The sequence below is a fragment of the Haliotis rufescens genome, unplaced genomic scaffold (genome assembly GCF_023055435.1).
Source record: "Haliotis rufescens isolate VD_foot unplaced genomic scaffold, xgHalRufe1.0.p SCAF_11, whole genome shotgun sequence".
In the NCBI taxonomy this organism is placed as follows: domain Eukaryota; kingdom Metazoa; phylum Mollusca; class Gastropoda; order Lepetellida; family Haliotidae; genus Haliotis; species Haliotis rufescens.
Genome location: NW_025963791.1, coordinates 26,777,080 through 26,793,179, shown reverse-complemented (window position 1 = coordinate 26,793,179; position 16,100 = coordinate 26,777,080). Strand labels below are relative to the sequence as shown.

The following is a 16,100-nucleotide window of genomic DNA, read 5'->3' as shown; positions in this document are numbered from 1 at the left end:
AGAGCTGGAAACTTTAAGTCATAAACACACTGAACACTATTTATGATAAAATATGGTATAAAACAGGACGAACTGAGCATATTTTACCATGCTGATGTATTACATAATAGCAGTAATGCTTTCACTTAGGAGAGAAAAATTCAAAAGTCAATGTCTGTGTTTTCGTCATAACACTTACCAGTAATGAGTTTTGAGCATGGGTTGTCCTCTGTATGTGTGTAATCTCATTTACTCTTTTTTAAAATTCAAAGCAAGTATCAAATATTAAAAACAAAGTTAAGTCATATCTATTAGTTCATAGAAAGAGGCCTAATATATCCTAAATATTCTAAATACCTTTGGGTTTGTGCTCAACTGGTTTTATAATCAAACTATCATCCATGAACAATAATGGCAATAGGAAAACTGCCAATGGCAACTATATCATTTGATAATTCCAACTGATCTGTGATCACTTAAATACCAACAATAATGTTAGATGGTCAAAAGCAATATCTTACCCAACTGATTATTACTTCTTCCTAAAGTTCAATGCTTTTTTCTGACGTCGTTGTGTCTTGTCGGTCTTCTTTGTAACAGGTTGAAACAGTGCTGATTTCTTCTCCTCCCTTACTCTTTTCTCCTGTAAACAAAGAATTAAGGTTTTTTTCAAAACCTGATTAAAGTAATAACTGTAAAAAACAAAAACTCTAATCTGCTAATTGTCACCATTTTGCCAATGTAGGCCATATGTCAGGTGAGCTAAAAATGTGAAAACAGAATATTTGAAAGCTGGATTCAAAATCTGTCATATCTTGATCCAAATGGTTGTGATTGTACTTGGTCCATACTTACTGTTTAGAAAAATATCAAAGCAGGGAGCTTATTAAAACCATATGCAATGAAGTCAATGATCAAGTGGAAGAAAACAAACTTTGTTCAAATGTCGATGAAACTAAAACTTTTGCAATAAGTGAATTACAGTCAGCATTTTTTAAATGCTGTATAACATTGTTGTAAGTTGAAGTTTATTTCCTATCCTAAGAAATTACTAGCAGACTGATTACCCTTCTTAAACATCTTAAAAATCTTAAAAATCTTCAACCAATAAAACTGAAGGCCATTAAATTAGTTTTACCCTTTACTTACCTCAACACTTTCAGCTATGAAGACAATGGTCCAGTAGATGTGTTCAATGCAATGTACATCATGAAGTAGTCCGGCATCTGGATTTCTACTTTTTGCAACAACATCTTCATAAACTCCTTGTGGCCACAGAGTTTTCTCCATGAGTCGTGGTGCCAGTTTATCATCTTGGCTTACAAATCCAGACTGCACATAACGAAATACAATCTTCTTCAAAGCAGAAATTAACGCCTCTTGAAATCTGAGACCAGTGTTCCTCATTAATGCACTCAACAGCTTCATGCATTCTTCTGGTAGTTTACTCCTGTATTTTTCTTCAATGCCATCAAAAATGACATCAGCCATCACATCCTCTGTTAATTCATACACAGAAATGATCTGACTTAGTCGAACTCTGCTACATAACCCATCCACTTCCTTCACTCGATTCGGGAACAAAGATTGCCATGTTTGTAGGAATTCACTCAAGTACTGGTTTTTGTCACTGCCGGATACTGGGGTTCTGTTCAGTAAACTAAATGTCATTTGCAAATAATCTAATAGTACTTGCATATTGGATGGACTTTTATCTTTCAGTTGGAGAATGGAATTCTTCAAATCTTTGTCAACAGCATCATGACCAACTATCTTTGAAACACTTTCAAACAGTTCATCTGTTTTATGCAATGATTCACCTGCAAAGTTTATCATGGGAAAACTGGATCCAACTTTTATCATTGGCTTGCTCAGTAGACACTCATCAACTACCTGTGTTTCAATTTGGTAGATGTCATAGTGTCTTTCTCTGCCATGACCATATTTTGTGTTTATCTGAGAAAATTTAAGAGTCTCTTCCAAACCTGGCACTGATATAACCTGTTTTGAGTTGATGTGTTCCAGGTGCACTTCTGCTAACACTGCAACCCCAGCTGTCCTTTTGAGGAAGCTGATAGATAAACTATTAGTAGACAAACACAAGACTGCTGCATCTGATAGAAACTTGTTCTGGATAGCTTTCAAAGCCAAGAGTACTTGCATCATAGGAGACTGTTTTGTCATAATTATACAATCTTGCAGTAAGGCAGTTTGATGAATTCTTTCTAATTCTGGCAACTGTTGATTGTAAGTTTTCAGATCGTCCTGATGACCTTTCAATGTATTCCATGATTTCATGAAACAGTCAAATCTCTCCCGCAACTCTGTTTTCTTGTTATCCCCATTCAATAGCTGTTGAATAGGTGCATGAATGAAATCTTGTACCGTCTGAGACCTACAGTTGATTCTCTTGAGCCTGTGGCTAGCATATCGAATGACACACTTATGCCATTGTATTATTGGGATCAGATGCTGTAGAAGTGATATGTCTTTCATTCTATCAAACAGCAATGCCATCATTGGAAAGTCATGCACTTGTTTCCGAATGGTAAATTCCCTTTGCAAGTTCTCTATGCTTGGAAGTGTATTTTCTCTCATTAATTTTGGAAGTTCTGCTAATCTGTCTCCATCACCAGGTATTTCTGCCAAGAGTACTTCATGCCTTGAAGATGTACTTTCAGAATATCTTGTGTGGTATAGTCTTGTTTCATCCTGCACAATCTGGAACCTTTTCTCCATGATCTTATCAATACATGTAGTGAATTCCTCCTCATATAGTTCACGCTCCTCTCTGCTATGAAACGGAACACTGTGTCTAGCAATGAGTGGCATACAATCCTTAATGATGAGGTTCAACAGTTTTGCCAGTTGAGAATCACCCATTGCTGTCAAATGTTTCAGAGCACACCAGTGCACACGAAGATGACTTTCAATGTAACTTGAAGCATCAACAGGTTCTGGTAATTGCATTGCTTTTGAAAGCACTTCTTTAGTTGTGAACTTTAAAGCAAGTGATGCACATAAACATCCATGGAGAAAGAACTGAAGAACCCGGAATGCAGCTGGAGACATGCTTCGCACTGATACAAATTCACTCTTGAGGCATCCAATATCAACAAAGATATACCCTTTTCCGTCGTTACCAGTACTATCCATAGTTGAAATACCACACAGTTCACCATCTTGTAGGGGTTGTTGGCATATGTTGCACTGATGGTCTTCTATTGCCACATCATGGATTGTAACACTGTTACACGAACATGAAGATCTGGCATACTTTGTCTTCTTTGTGACAACTGGGGCTAAAGTAAAGCAGCACAATTCTCCTTCTTTATAACCACAGCCTGGGAGATACAGCTTTTGCACATCTTTGGGAGCCTGTATACATCTCAGCCAAAATGGACTCTTTTGACTGACAACTCCATAATTGGAATTATATGCGAGTACAGAGCATACTAAGTGTAAAATGCACATTGACAAATGGTGGTCTTCAGCTGATTTATTTGGATTTGTCTGTAATAACTGAACAGCAAAATCCTCCATTGTACACAAGTTTGTGAACATTTGACGTTGATTGTCAAATAATTTGATGTGACATTCTTGCCAGAACAGTTTCACTTTCTCATTTCGCTCTGTATCAGTAATTCTTCGTACACTCTGAACAACATAGATTTTCTGTAGAGCAACACCGAATACACCATACAAAATTTCAGGATTGGACTTTATGCCTTGGAGTATATTCTTTAGTTTTGTGCGGTCTTTGGGTAATACATCATATGCACTGAGAACCCGAGTGAAGACATCCTGGCAGGTCATTTCCATGGGACACAGTTCTAGAGCTAAGAATCTGTGTTCATCTTTCATTTGAAATTCACTGACAAATGGCCACTCTGATGAATACTCATTGACCACTTCTTCCAGTCTCTTCAAGGCTGGGCCTTGAGTAAGGACTTTTAAAAGGAAAGTTTGCAGGGAACCTGTTCTCATGTTCTTAAGTGAATCACTATCGGATTCATCACAGCTGAAAATTCCATGAATCTTTTGAATGATATGTAGGTCCATTGCCTCATTTCTGTTCAACTCAGAAGCAAGATGTATCAAAAAGTTTTTCAGGTAGGCCAGTGCAAATAAATGATGCAAGGATAATCCATCTGATTTAAAACTTTTGTCACACTTTAATACTTTCTCTATTGTGTCACTGTCTAGGGAAAAGCTCTGCGGACAAAAGTTTGTTTGCAAGACGTCAAGGATGAGACAAGCTAACTGAGAATCAGGCTCTCCATTGTCTTTAAAAGTTTCTACACAAACTTCCAAACACTGCAATACAGGAGACACTGCAACTACATTTTCCTCACCAAGAATATCTGATTCTATTTCAATCAACATAGTCTGAAAGATTGTTGGTCCAAAGTAGTCAAGTGAAAACTCAAATATTGATAGACTCTGCAAAGATGAAAATGTCCAATTCAGCAAAGAGTTTTCTGTGTCTGCAGCCAAGCAATTGCTGATGTAAATTGAAAAGAAGTGCTGTAGCACACTGCAAGGAACTGTTCCTGCTTCAAGCAGTTCCTCAACCAACTCACAAACTATACTAAAGACAGTCTTACTTTCAAGTGTATCAGCCTTCAGTGCTTGTCCAAATCTATGAAGGTAACTTATTGATAATTTAAATGGAACTAAGACAACATATGTGAAGTCACTGCACATTCTAAGAGATAGGAAGACTTTTGACTGTGATACTTCTCCTGCAAGAGATAGAACCAGGTTAACTCCATTTATCCACTTTTCTAACTCAAGTCTTGACAACAGTCTTTCTGTGGGAATCAACTCTTGGCAGGCAAAACTCACTAAGGCAGTTTTATTGTCTTCACAATCGTCTGCACATAGTTCATTTTCTGTTGACAATTCGTCTTTGGCAATTTCAGGGTCATCTTCATCAGAAGTTGGTTGGTCTTCAAACTGGATTTCATCAGATGCTGGCATCAATTTCACATTGTCTTCCCTCTGATATCCAACTTCATTTTCTGTTGACAATTTGTCTTTGGCAATTTCAGGTTCATCTTCATCAGAAGTTGGTTGGTCTTCAAACTGGATTTCATCAGATGCTGGCATCAATTTCACATTGTCTTCCCCCTGGTAACCGACTTCATTTTCTGTTGATAATTTGTCTTTGGCAATTTCTGGTTCATCTTCATCAGAAGTTGGTTGGTCTTCAAACTGGATTTCATCAGATGCTGGCATCAATTTCACATTGTCTTCCCCCTGGTAACTGACTTCATTTTCTGTTGACAATTTGTCTTTGGCAATTTCAGGGTCATCTTCATCAGAAGTTGGTTGGTCTTCAAACTGGATTTCATCAGATGCTGGCATCAATTTCACATTGTCTTCCCCCTGGTAACCGACTTCATTTTCTGTTGACAATTTGTCTTTGGCAATTTCTGGTTCATCTTCATCAGAAGTTGGTTGGTCTTCAAACTGGATTTCATCAGATGGTGGCATCAATTTCACATTGTCTTCCCTCTGATATCCAACTTCATTTTCTGTTGACAATTTGTCTTTGGCAATTTCAGGTTCATCTTCATCAGAAGTTGGTTGGTCTTCAAACTGGATTTCATCAGATGCTGGCATCAATTTCACATTGTCTTCCCCCTGGTAACCGACTTCATTTTCTGTTGATAATTTGTCTTTGGCAATTTCTGGTTCATCTTCATCAGAAGTTGGTTGGTCTTCAAACTGGATTTCATCAGATGCTGGCATCAATTTCACATTGTCTTCCCCCTGGTAACTGACTTCATTTTCTGTTGACAATTTGTCTTTGGCAATTTCAGGGTCATCTTCATCAGAAGTTGGTTGGTCTTCAAACTGGATTTCATCAGATGCTGGCATCAATTTCACATTGTCTTCCCCCTGGTAACCGACTTCATTTTCTGTTGACAATTTGTCTTTGGCAATTTCTGGTTCATCTTCATCAGAAGTTGGTTGGTCTTCAAACTGGATTTCATCAGATGGTGGCATCAATTTCACATTGTCTTCCCCCTGGTAACCGACTTCATTTTCTGTTGACAATTTGTCTTTGGCAATTTCAGGTTCATCTTCATCAGAAGTTGGTTGGTCTTCAAACTGGATTTCATCAGATGGTGGCATCAATTTCACATTGTCTTCCCTCTGATAACTGACTTCATCTTGACTTTCTGTTTCAGTTTCTAACACGATGTCCAATATATCCACCACACCACTTGCTGTCACAAATGGCTGGCCGTCTCCATCTAGCTGTGGTTCTGCATCCACATCTGGGACAAAGTATTCACATTTTTCCAAAGAACCATCTTCCTCCGAGCTACATGAAGATACATCTTTCAAATCTGCCTTTGCTTGTCTCTGTGAATCAGACGAACTTGCAATGATGGAGAGGTTCCTGCTTTGTAGAAAGTCATCCAATTGTGTTTCTGTTAGGTCAAGGCACACATCAATTAATTTGATCTCTGATTCTGTGACTGGGCCATACAACCAACATGTGATATGCAAGCTGCATACATCATATTCAAATGAATTCCCTTTTCTTGTAAATCGAGACAAGATTGACCACTCCATTGTTTTTGCTCTTTGCTTTTCTGTCATTTGCAATTTGATTCGTGAGAATATGACATTACAAAAGTCATGAAAGTAGTCAGTAAACTGGTCTTCACTGTAAGTATTTTCAAACATGTCTGCTGCTGCTTGACTTACTGATGACTGGAATCGCACTGTTAACATATCCTTGATATCTTCAGTAATTTCATCAACTTCAAAGTCTGAATATTCAGCTCTGAAGGCATCCATGAATGGTTCTTTCAAAGTTTCTATCTGGTCAATAAACACTTTGCTGAAGGGGCACCTGAGTGATAGTACACTGTCCATAATGACATAACATTCTGGACCCTCTGGTTGTGGAACAGATTCAGTATCAATCATATTTTTATCATGTACAAAGTTTAACCAGACCTCTCTTTTTCTGTCTTTGTCTTTATCACTGCTCCACAAAGTTACAGCATCCCAAGAACTTGAGGCTTCAATTTTGTAAACAAGGGCAGCTAATGGATGTTTTATACATGTTGAGATTTCATGTTCTAGAGCATCATGAAGAGTAAGAAAATTGTAGAGCTTTAATCTATCACATGCTACATCAAGTTGCCAGCACTGAGATTCATCTGCATCTAAATGTTCTTGTAAACTGGTTAACACCAATTCCTCAAGAAATATCATCAACTGTGAATCACCTACTATGGCATCAACTACATCCTTAAGACTCGCCAAACTCCTTGGTATGTCATGATAGTCAAGTAGGGTGAATGCCCAAAAAAGATGCTGCTTCAAAAAAGACGTTACTGGGCGTCTTTCATGAATAAGATGCATCTTCCTTTTATGGAGTAAGTCTTGAAGAGAGATCTCCCTATTTTCAAGGCTGTCTATGAATGTCATATTCCATCCACTCAAAAAGTTTACAAGACTAAGAGTGTTTTCAGATTCATTTCTGTCCATATGCATAACAACTATTACATGTTTTTGGTCTTTATGATCCTTTTTAGACATAAAATCATCATGTTCCCTGTCAACAACAGATTTCATCAAGAGAATATTCTCCTGATCCGTACTTGCTGAGCATTGAATAACAAGCCATGTCTTGGAAGGGTCACTCCAAAAACTCCCGATTCTGGTACAAAGTTGCTTTTCAGATTTAAAAGCACCAAGTTTTTCACTTTGAATATCAACTGAACTAATCTCCATGCATGCACTTACATTTGTGTGAAGATTGCTGTGAGTAAACATAATTTCCTTCAAACAACATTTACTCTCTTCAAGTCTTGCTTTCAGTAGATGTGCCAAACCATTATGAAGAGGCAAATGAAAGAAATAATCCTGCAGTTCTTGTACTTCATTAGAGTCTTTCTTTTGCAGTTCACTCAAATCCATTCGTACAATTGATTCTGGAGAACACATTGTCAGTACCAGTCTTTTGCACATGTTCATATGAGCAGTGGAGTCACATTCATTATTCTCTTCAGAATATACAAAATGAACAAGTGAAGCAACCATGTCTGGGCTGTCTATCGGAATAACATCACTCCTTGTAAAGGTATGCCCATGAATATTTGCAATTTTGCCGATCCAGTCTTCTAAAATTGAGACATCCTTCAGTTCAGTTGGTGATAGTAATTCAGTCAGTTTCATATACTGCTTTTCAAATCTGTTCAAAAAGGGTGGGTCTGATAGATCCAGTTTGTCTTCCTCCACCAACACAATGCATCGAAAATCATCATGCACATGACACAATGGATTGCTGTAAGCTCCAAGTGCAATGCGACAATTCTTCTTTGAACCAACTATGGTGTAATTCTGATTCAGCATGTCATACAGGCTGCCATAGATATTCTCCAAGTCTTTCAATATCAACACCACACCTTGCTCCATACACAGTATGATCCTGCTCAATATGCGATAATTGTAGTCATCTGTTAAATCCTCTTCAAAACGACTACCAAGGATGGAAACAAACTTTCTGTTCTTTTTATCAAGCAAGTCTTCAATAATGCTCAAAGCAGATTCCCCTCTTGTGGACAAAAGTAGATGACGTGCAGATTTATCTTTGATGTTATCTGCTACAAGATCTAACACTGACGGAATGTCTTCCATCTCAGGAAAATTGACAGAAAGCAACTTCTCCAAATGCTCTCTGTATACTGTCAAAACAGAGTGTATTTCACTGGACAGTCCCCCAAAGTTACGCAGCAATCCTTTCATAATGATTTTTAACTGCACATCTGAAACAATGGAGTCATGGTCAGATAGGGAGCTGAATTCCTTTGAAACATATTTCACAAGTGAATAGAAGTCTCTCAGACCATGGAAATTCTTAAATGTCTGTTCTCCTGTATATTGCAAATAAGCATTTGCTATTGCTCGGACAAGATTTTTATCAATTTTCCTTTCACAGTCTTTCAATGAACATGGTGACGACAGACTCATTCTTTTCTGAGAATCTGATACACTTGTCTCACTGATAGAAATTCCTGTAAGATAAAGCTCTTCAGCATCCATATCAGGTCTTGAGAGATGGATAGCTCTATTCATCTTAGCTGCATCAAGTGCCCAGTTGGAGATACCAACAACAGCAACATTTGGAAGCTCTGTATCCCCAGGCTCCAATAAACTATGGAGAACTTTCAGGGGATTAAATCTTGACATCTCTGCAAGTCCAATTTCATCCAAAATGACAACAGGTAGAACACTGTTGTCTTTATCATTCTCTTTGTATTTTTCAGCTTTAGCAAATACCTTGAGGATCCCCTCAGAGGTAGATGATTCAGATCCTTGATATGACACACAGAACACCTGAGGCAAACTCTGAAAATAAGGATCTTTTGAATCTTTCCCCCTCAAGTTACTTTTAATCAACTGCAGGGATAGAGACTTACTACAACCTGGTTTCCCAACAACAAATACAGGTATGTGATTGAGGATGCAAACCAAAATGACAAATACATTTTCCTGGAGAGCTGTGTTTTTTGCTGTACCTTGAGGTAATTCCATTCTATTAAGAATGTCTTGTTGTTCATTTTGGATGATGCTGAAGATCTCCTGCTCATTTGAACTGACAAAACTGGCACTAAAAATCTTGGCAATTTCTTGTCTGTAGGTCTGTCTGCTAGATGCATCTGGAAGCCGTGAGTGGTATGAATGTGCTAATGCTAAGACCACAGATGACTTTTCCAAAACAACACCAGGAGAAAAGCATTTCTTACTAAGTTTTTCCTTCTTCTTCAATGTCACTTTGAACCAATCTATCAACTTCCGACACCTACTCACATCACGTAGGCTAACACATGATCCTGAGTGTTCCCTTTTACGGATAAAGCTTTGAGACATAACCAACAGTGCAACTACACAATTTTCCAAACTTTGATGAACACAGCCAGTTATCATGCGCTTTATGTATGCCTTTTCATCACTGTCACTCAAACTGCCATAGTCCCATACAAAATCGACCATACTTTCTGGAAGTGGATTCACTCTGTACACCAATCTGGACTTCTCATCAGCTTGCACTTTAGTTTCTAGTCCTGCAGTGAAAATACTCTGGTCACTTCTTATCTTGTATGGATTACATGCTGCCATGACAACTAGGTTAGGAGCAAGAATATTACCTTGACATATGTGATGGCAAAGAATTGTATTGATTAAACCAAGGTGGTTGCAAGTGTTGATTTCATCCAGAAACAGCCACACTATGTCATCCAAAGAGTTCAGGGCTTTTTCATTCACTTCCATAACCCTTCTTAAAATCTCATCGTCTGCAATCCCTGCATGTATGTTTTGTATTTCAAGATCTACTCCACAGATAACAGACAAATATCTGATCAAACTTGTTTTTCCACATCCAGTTTCCCCCATGATAATGACAGGAACATGAGCCCTCGTTCGGAGTATGATCAGAATCATCTTCAAGAGATTGTCAGGTGTGAGGGCATAAGAAGAACTCATGTGCTTCATAACCTCATCAGATGTTGCTCCCGGTTTGAATCTGGCAATTCGCTGTAACATATCTCGAAGTTCTGTATGACTTAGGTTTGAGAACTCAGGCATCGCAGCTTTCACTTGTGTCTCAAAGAGTGTTTTCACATGTACTGGGACCAAAGTTTTCTTCCTGTAAAGAGCAGAAAGTGTTTGAATGTCTTGATTGTGAAATGCAATGAGTAAGTGATTACTTTCCTCCCACTGTATCATGGCTTCTACACGTTTAGTCATTGCTGAAGCTGATGCCGAAGTAGACACTAGGTTTTCCATACTCTGACTGATGTCTGCAGATTGACTCATTGTTTGAACGCTGGCCATCTGATCTTCCCTGCATGCATGAACAGATCTTGTAGCAAATTCCCTGGATACATCAAGAAGAGCCCTGAACAACTGACTCTTAACATCTTTTAAAAGTGCATCTCCACCAAGCATTCCTGACAAATTTGTTGTCCTAAAGAAGTAACTGCACGAAAACTTTTTCAATTGATCTGACAACACATTCAAAAATGTTCTCACAACAGAGAAGGACATATCTGTTCCACTCGAAAAATACTTCTTGAGCAATTCCCTACATTTTTCCTGTGGTAAGGGCCTGCATGCATCTTCACCAGTAAAGTACAAGTCAGTGGTGTCCAGTTTTCCGCAGTCATATGCTTGCAAGTAGTGACAGACAACCTGCACAGAGCTGCATGTTTCAATGCTTGCAAAGAAATTTGCATAATTTTGCCATTCGAGCATTTCTCTTCTAAAGCATAAAGCTGTATTTAATGAGTTTCTTAGACTGTTACTGATAGTGTTTGCTACTTCAATACAAATTGTTTTTGTTGTGAGTTTCACCAAATCCGATCCATGGAAAACAAAACCTGACACTATCAACTGAGTGAGAAGCAGATCCACTTCCTTGGGTTTAGAAAGCATTCCAATATCAATGTGGAGCAGATCTGATGACTTCAACTCAAGGTGCGACATCTTCTTTACAAGTTGTTTTGGGCTCATTTCCCCACTAACATGCAATGAGCAGACTCTCATATGTCTTGACCATGCTAATTGCTGGATAAATTCTGATTTTCCTTGACCTGGGACGTCTGATAAGACGGTGACAACATTTGGCCATAATGTCTTCAAACATTCTTCCATTGCTGATTGTGACATTGGCTGCACTTGATGAACATTTTCTCCAAAATGATCTAAAAAGGGGTGATGTGCATTTCCTCTACAAATTATTGCCAGTAGGTAAGACTCTTTCTCTATTATTTCAAGTGTATCAACAAGTCTAAACTGAAGTTCACTTGAGAGATTTTCAACACAAACAATAGAGAATAGCTGAATTTGTTTCTTTTCCCTTTTACCACCAAGACACCTTCGCATAAGAAGTTCAATGTCTTCCCAAAGTGTATCCTCTTGACAGAAAAGTACTTGACTAGACATAGGTAAATATCCAGTTGTGTTTTTGTACAAAGCTAATAATGTTGGGACAACTAGGTCACTGTCATCATTCAAACCTACAACAAAAAGTTCCCCTTCATGAACTGCATCAGCTGCCCTTCCAGATTTTGTATCAGGAAATGGAGTATACATAGGTGTTTTACCTTGAAACAAGATGTCTAGTGTTTTTCCAACACTTTTCAGCGAAAAGGCATCATGTCCTACATCCTTCTGAACTTTGGAATATATGTCTTTTCCTCTTGACATATCTTTGAAGTCATAACCAGTAAAGGAGAGAAGATCACATATGTCTCTATCTCCTTTATGGTGCACTGCCTTGAAGTGAGTTTCAATTTGACGCAATTGTTTAGGATAAAAAAAATTCAGCCAATAATATTGATTTCTACTATCGCTTAATGCAGTTTGCCAGTTCAATAGCGTATTGCTATATTCAGTCGCATGTTCCTGCAGATCTATGATGCTGAATGAGGCTGTGTATTTATCATGATACTCTGGATGACCTGACTGACAGAGTTCTGTCAGAATTGAAGCAATATTCATGGCATCATCAACAGACTGCTTAAACACTGTAAAATCTTCTTTTATCTTGTCTTGTTTTTTTGCCCTACCCTTTTCTTTCACATCTGTATTCATTAACATAACTCTACTTCTCAAGTCACAAATATCAGAGTATGTATGAGTCCTTGTTGTGCTGTGACTCTTATACTTCAGATTAACATCACATCCAGACTGGGATAATGTAAATCCATACTTTGAACCTTGCTGGACAGCTTTTTTAACAATTTCTTTTGTAACTTCACCCCTATTAGCTACATTATGAAACAGAGCCTTTAGGCTGTGAAGGTGTGTGTTACACTCAGAAATCTTTTGATCCAAGTTTGTTATTTTTGAATCAGACAGTGACTTTTGCAGCATTGTCAAGACATGTTCCACATCTGAATGAAGGTTTTCCCTCAGTATTGGACTGAGAAATCTTTTCACACTTATCAGAGCCGACACAGTAGATTCTTGCACTGACTGCTCCGAGTGCTCCTCAACAGCATCAATTAGGTTTCGCAGATCTTCCAAAGCTGTCTCTCGAAGAAAGTCAACGAGTTTTGATGAGTTTGAAAGTTCCTCCAAAATAGATGAAAGTTCTCCCTCAAGTATCTGACTTATTTGAGTTAATATTTTGCCAGTTTCAAAGAGCTGTCTCAGGGTCAGGTCATCCACAGTCTTTTCTTCAAGAGAAGTAAATGCTTGCACAGATTCTGCAAATGTTTTCTCCATTTCCTGTAAGTGAAGTATTTTCAACACCTTCCTCAATATTTCAACTTTACCTGAATACTCATAGTACTTGTCATACATGTGAAGTGCTTTCTTCACCCAATCCTTTAACTTACTGTCAAAGTGACTTTGTGCCAGTAACTGTTCATCAGGACTGTCGTCAACATCAAGCAGTGGACGTATTTCACCTATGCTTTGATCAGAGCCTTCAAAGAGAGGCCTCCACATATTTTCATATTCTACTATACATTCAGAAGCAAGAATTTCTATCACCTTCAAAGTTACACAAGGAGTATCATTTTCAATTCTGTCTTCTCCAAATAGCTCACAAATACTATCTTCTGGACCAGAAGACACAACTGTTTCTAATATATCAGGAATTGATAACCACTGATTGATCACTGTTTTAGAGATGTTCCAAAAACTTTGTGAATTTGAAACATTTGAAATATGTTCACAAGATCTGAGGATATCACAGAAAGGGCCCCAAAATGAATGATCAAGAAGAGTTGATATAGCTACTGATCCTTCATGAACATCTAATTGCATTTCATGAAACATTCCAAATGCAATTTCTAAATCAGGCCATTTTCCTCCAAAGTGAAGTTTAAGTTTGCTCAAAATATGAGAAATGAATAGTTCATCACGTTCTGCCATTTTTTTTGCTTCAGGTAACAGTGACAACGCCTTATCAAAGTCTTCTTTCTTGCAGACCTTACTAGAAAGTAAAAGCATTTTGGTACACTTAGAAAAACCATCTTTTAGCGCTGCATGTAATTTCCTTGAAAATAGCAGAGAACATGTGTTGTGACACAACTGTTGTGCTACCTTGACAGAAGCTCCTCGAGCTTTATGGAGAACAACATTTGTCTTCAGGAATTCGTATTGACCTGCCATAGACAGCAGGTTTGTCCAGAACTCTACATTTTTCAACATCAAAAGAAAGCAGGCTTCATCATTCTCTGTTTTTTGTAAGCCACACTGTTCAATGCATTTCACCAGCATGTCTTCATACAATCTGAAAATAAATATAGAAACAATATATATAATGTTTTGGAATTGTGAAATATGAGGAAGTCTATGGTAATTTATGTGACATACAGTAAACTATGTTTATAACAAACACACTTATAATGAACTGACAGATATAACAAACTGCTTTTTCGATCCTGGCTATTTGCTGTAGTGAGTGAGTGAGTGAGTTGGGTTTAACACCACTTTTAACAGTATTAGTTAATTGCGGCATGTCAGCTAAATGTGGGAGGAAAGCTTTTGGAATTCGAACCCACAATCATAGGCTTCTAGCCTGCTCAAGGAACGCAACTCTGCACAGCGAATCATGGCTCCTTAGACGACTCGGCCACCCGTGCCCCCTATTTGCTTTATCATATAAAACTTTTACAAACCTATAGAGGTTATGAATTCTCTGATGAAATCCTCCTTGGGGCACTTATTGCATTTTCCTTGCTCAAGAAAATCTACATGACATAGTTGTAACCATTTTCCTTAATAAAAAATGTTACCACACAAAAAACTTTGTTTTTGTATGATATACGACCACCCTTACGGGGCCTCACCCCCAACGGCGCCTCACGCCAGGGGGAGCAACTCTCACCCAAATCACTTTCCATATGTCAAATGCTGACGGAATGTGGGGAGGTGGGTGGCCGTGCCCCAAGGAGGATTTCATCAGAGATTTCATAACCTCTACAGGTTTGTAAAATTCTCTTTCAGATTAAATCCTCCTTGGGGCACTTATTGCATCAAGACAGACTCTAAAAGATAATCTAGGAAGTGGCATCCGTCAGCAACAGGCGTAAATAAATACATCGTATTTGATTATTCAACAGAATAAAATATTGAGTTCAATAAATGGAACCAACCTTATCTTGAGGCACCACTGTCGAAAGGCGGGGGCTCTAGAGACAGGGCGTGGTCGACCATATATTATGATAAAGCCTGTTTTAGCGGCTTGTCATAAGTTGAGAACTCGAAACACCTCCCATCCCCCCACACTTTTTTTGAACAAGTGATATAGGGGCGTAGATCACGAGAGACCATAACCAGCCAGCCTTCCTACCGCCGTAACAGCAAAATAGTTGGTTATCCTTACGGACACCCATATTTCTGCTGATATAGGCCTTGAGGGTCGTGCGGACATCCAAGACATGAGCATGTCTTGCAGTGGTCCCCGACGAGGAAGGCTGTGAAAGAGCAGGTAGCTCAATAGGAGCCGTTCACGTGGAAGCGTGTGTGACCCTAGGACAGTAAGAGTCCGGTAGTCGAAAACTGACTCTGTCCCGGTGGAAGACAGTTATTTCGGTATCGGCTAACATAACACGAAAGTCGCCTACCCGTCTGCCCCACGTTACCACCACAAGGAACCCGTCTCCCAGCTAAAAAGCTGAAGAGAGAGAGACGACAGATCCCAAAAAGGAAGGACCGGACAGCCAATCGAGAACAATTGACAAGTCCCAAGGGGGACTGATCCGCCGGACTGGCGGTCGGATCCTGTCCACACCTGCTAAAAAGCGCTGCACTAATGGGTGTGCACCCAGAAGTGCCCCGTCGACAGGGACGTGAAAAGCTGCGATAGCTGTAGAGTACCCTCGGCCTGTTGATGCGGCCAGGCTGTCATCTAGTCGCGACTGGAGAAACTCAAGCACGGCTACGAGATCTGCAGAAAAAAGATCTGCAATCCCTCTATCGACACACCAGGGCGCATAGCAGGCCTATCTATCCTCGTACTGAACGTTTGTTGAATCCCTCAATTGAATCCTGGGATTCGGGTGGAGGGCCCCGTTCTGGGATAGGAGGTCCAGTCGTAAAGGTAATATAACAGGAGGTTGAGCCAGAAA

The 16,100-nt window shown here is 38.9% G+C and overlaps 1 protein-coding gene across 1 annotated transcript in view; it reads right to left on the bottom strand.

The window, feature by feature from the left end:
* Positions 1–16,100, bottom strand: part of LOC124132819 — a 61,897-nt gene that overhangs the window by 13,167 nt on the left and 32,630 nt on the right. The window contains exons 7-8 of the mRNA XM_048392472.1: positions 1,129–14,260; positions 501–622 (exon numbers count right to left, since the gene is read on the bottom strand). Of these exons, the coding sequence (XP_048248429.1) occupies positions 512–622; positions 1,129–14,260 (13,243 nt within the window). The 3' untranslated portion in view covers positions 501–511. The remainder of the gene's footprint in view (positions 1–500; positions 623–1,128; positions 14,261–16,100) is intronic.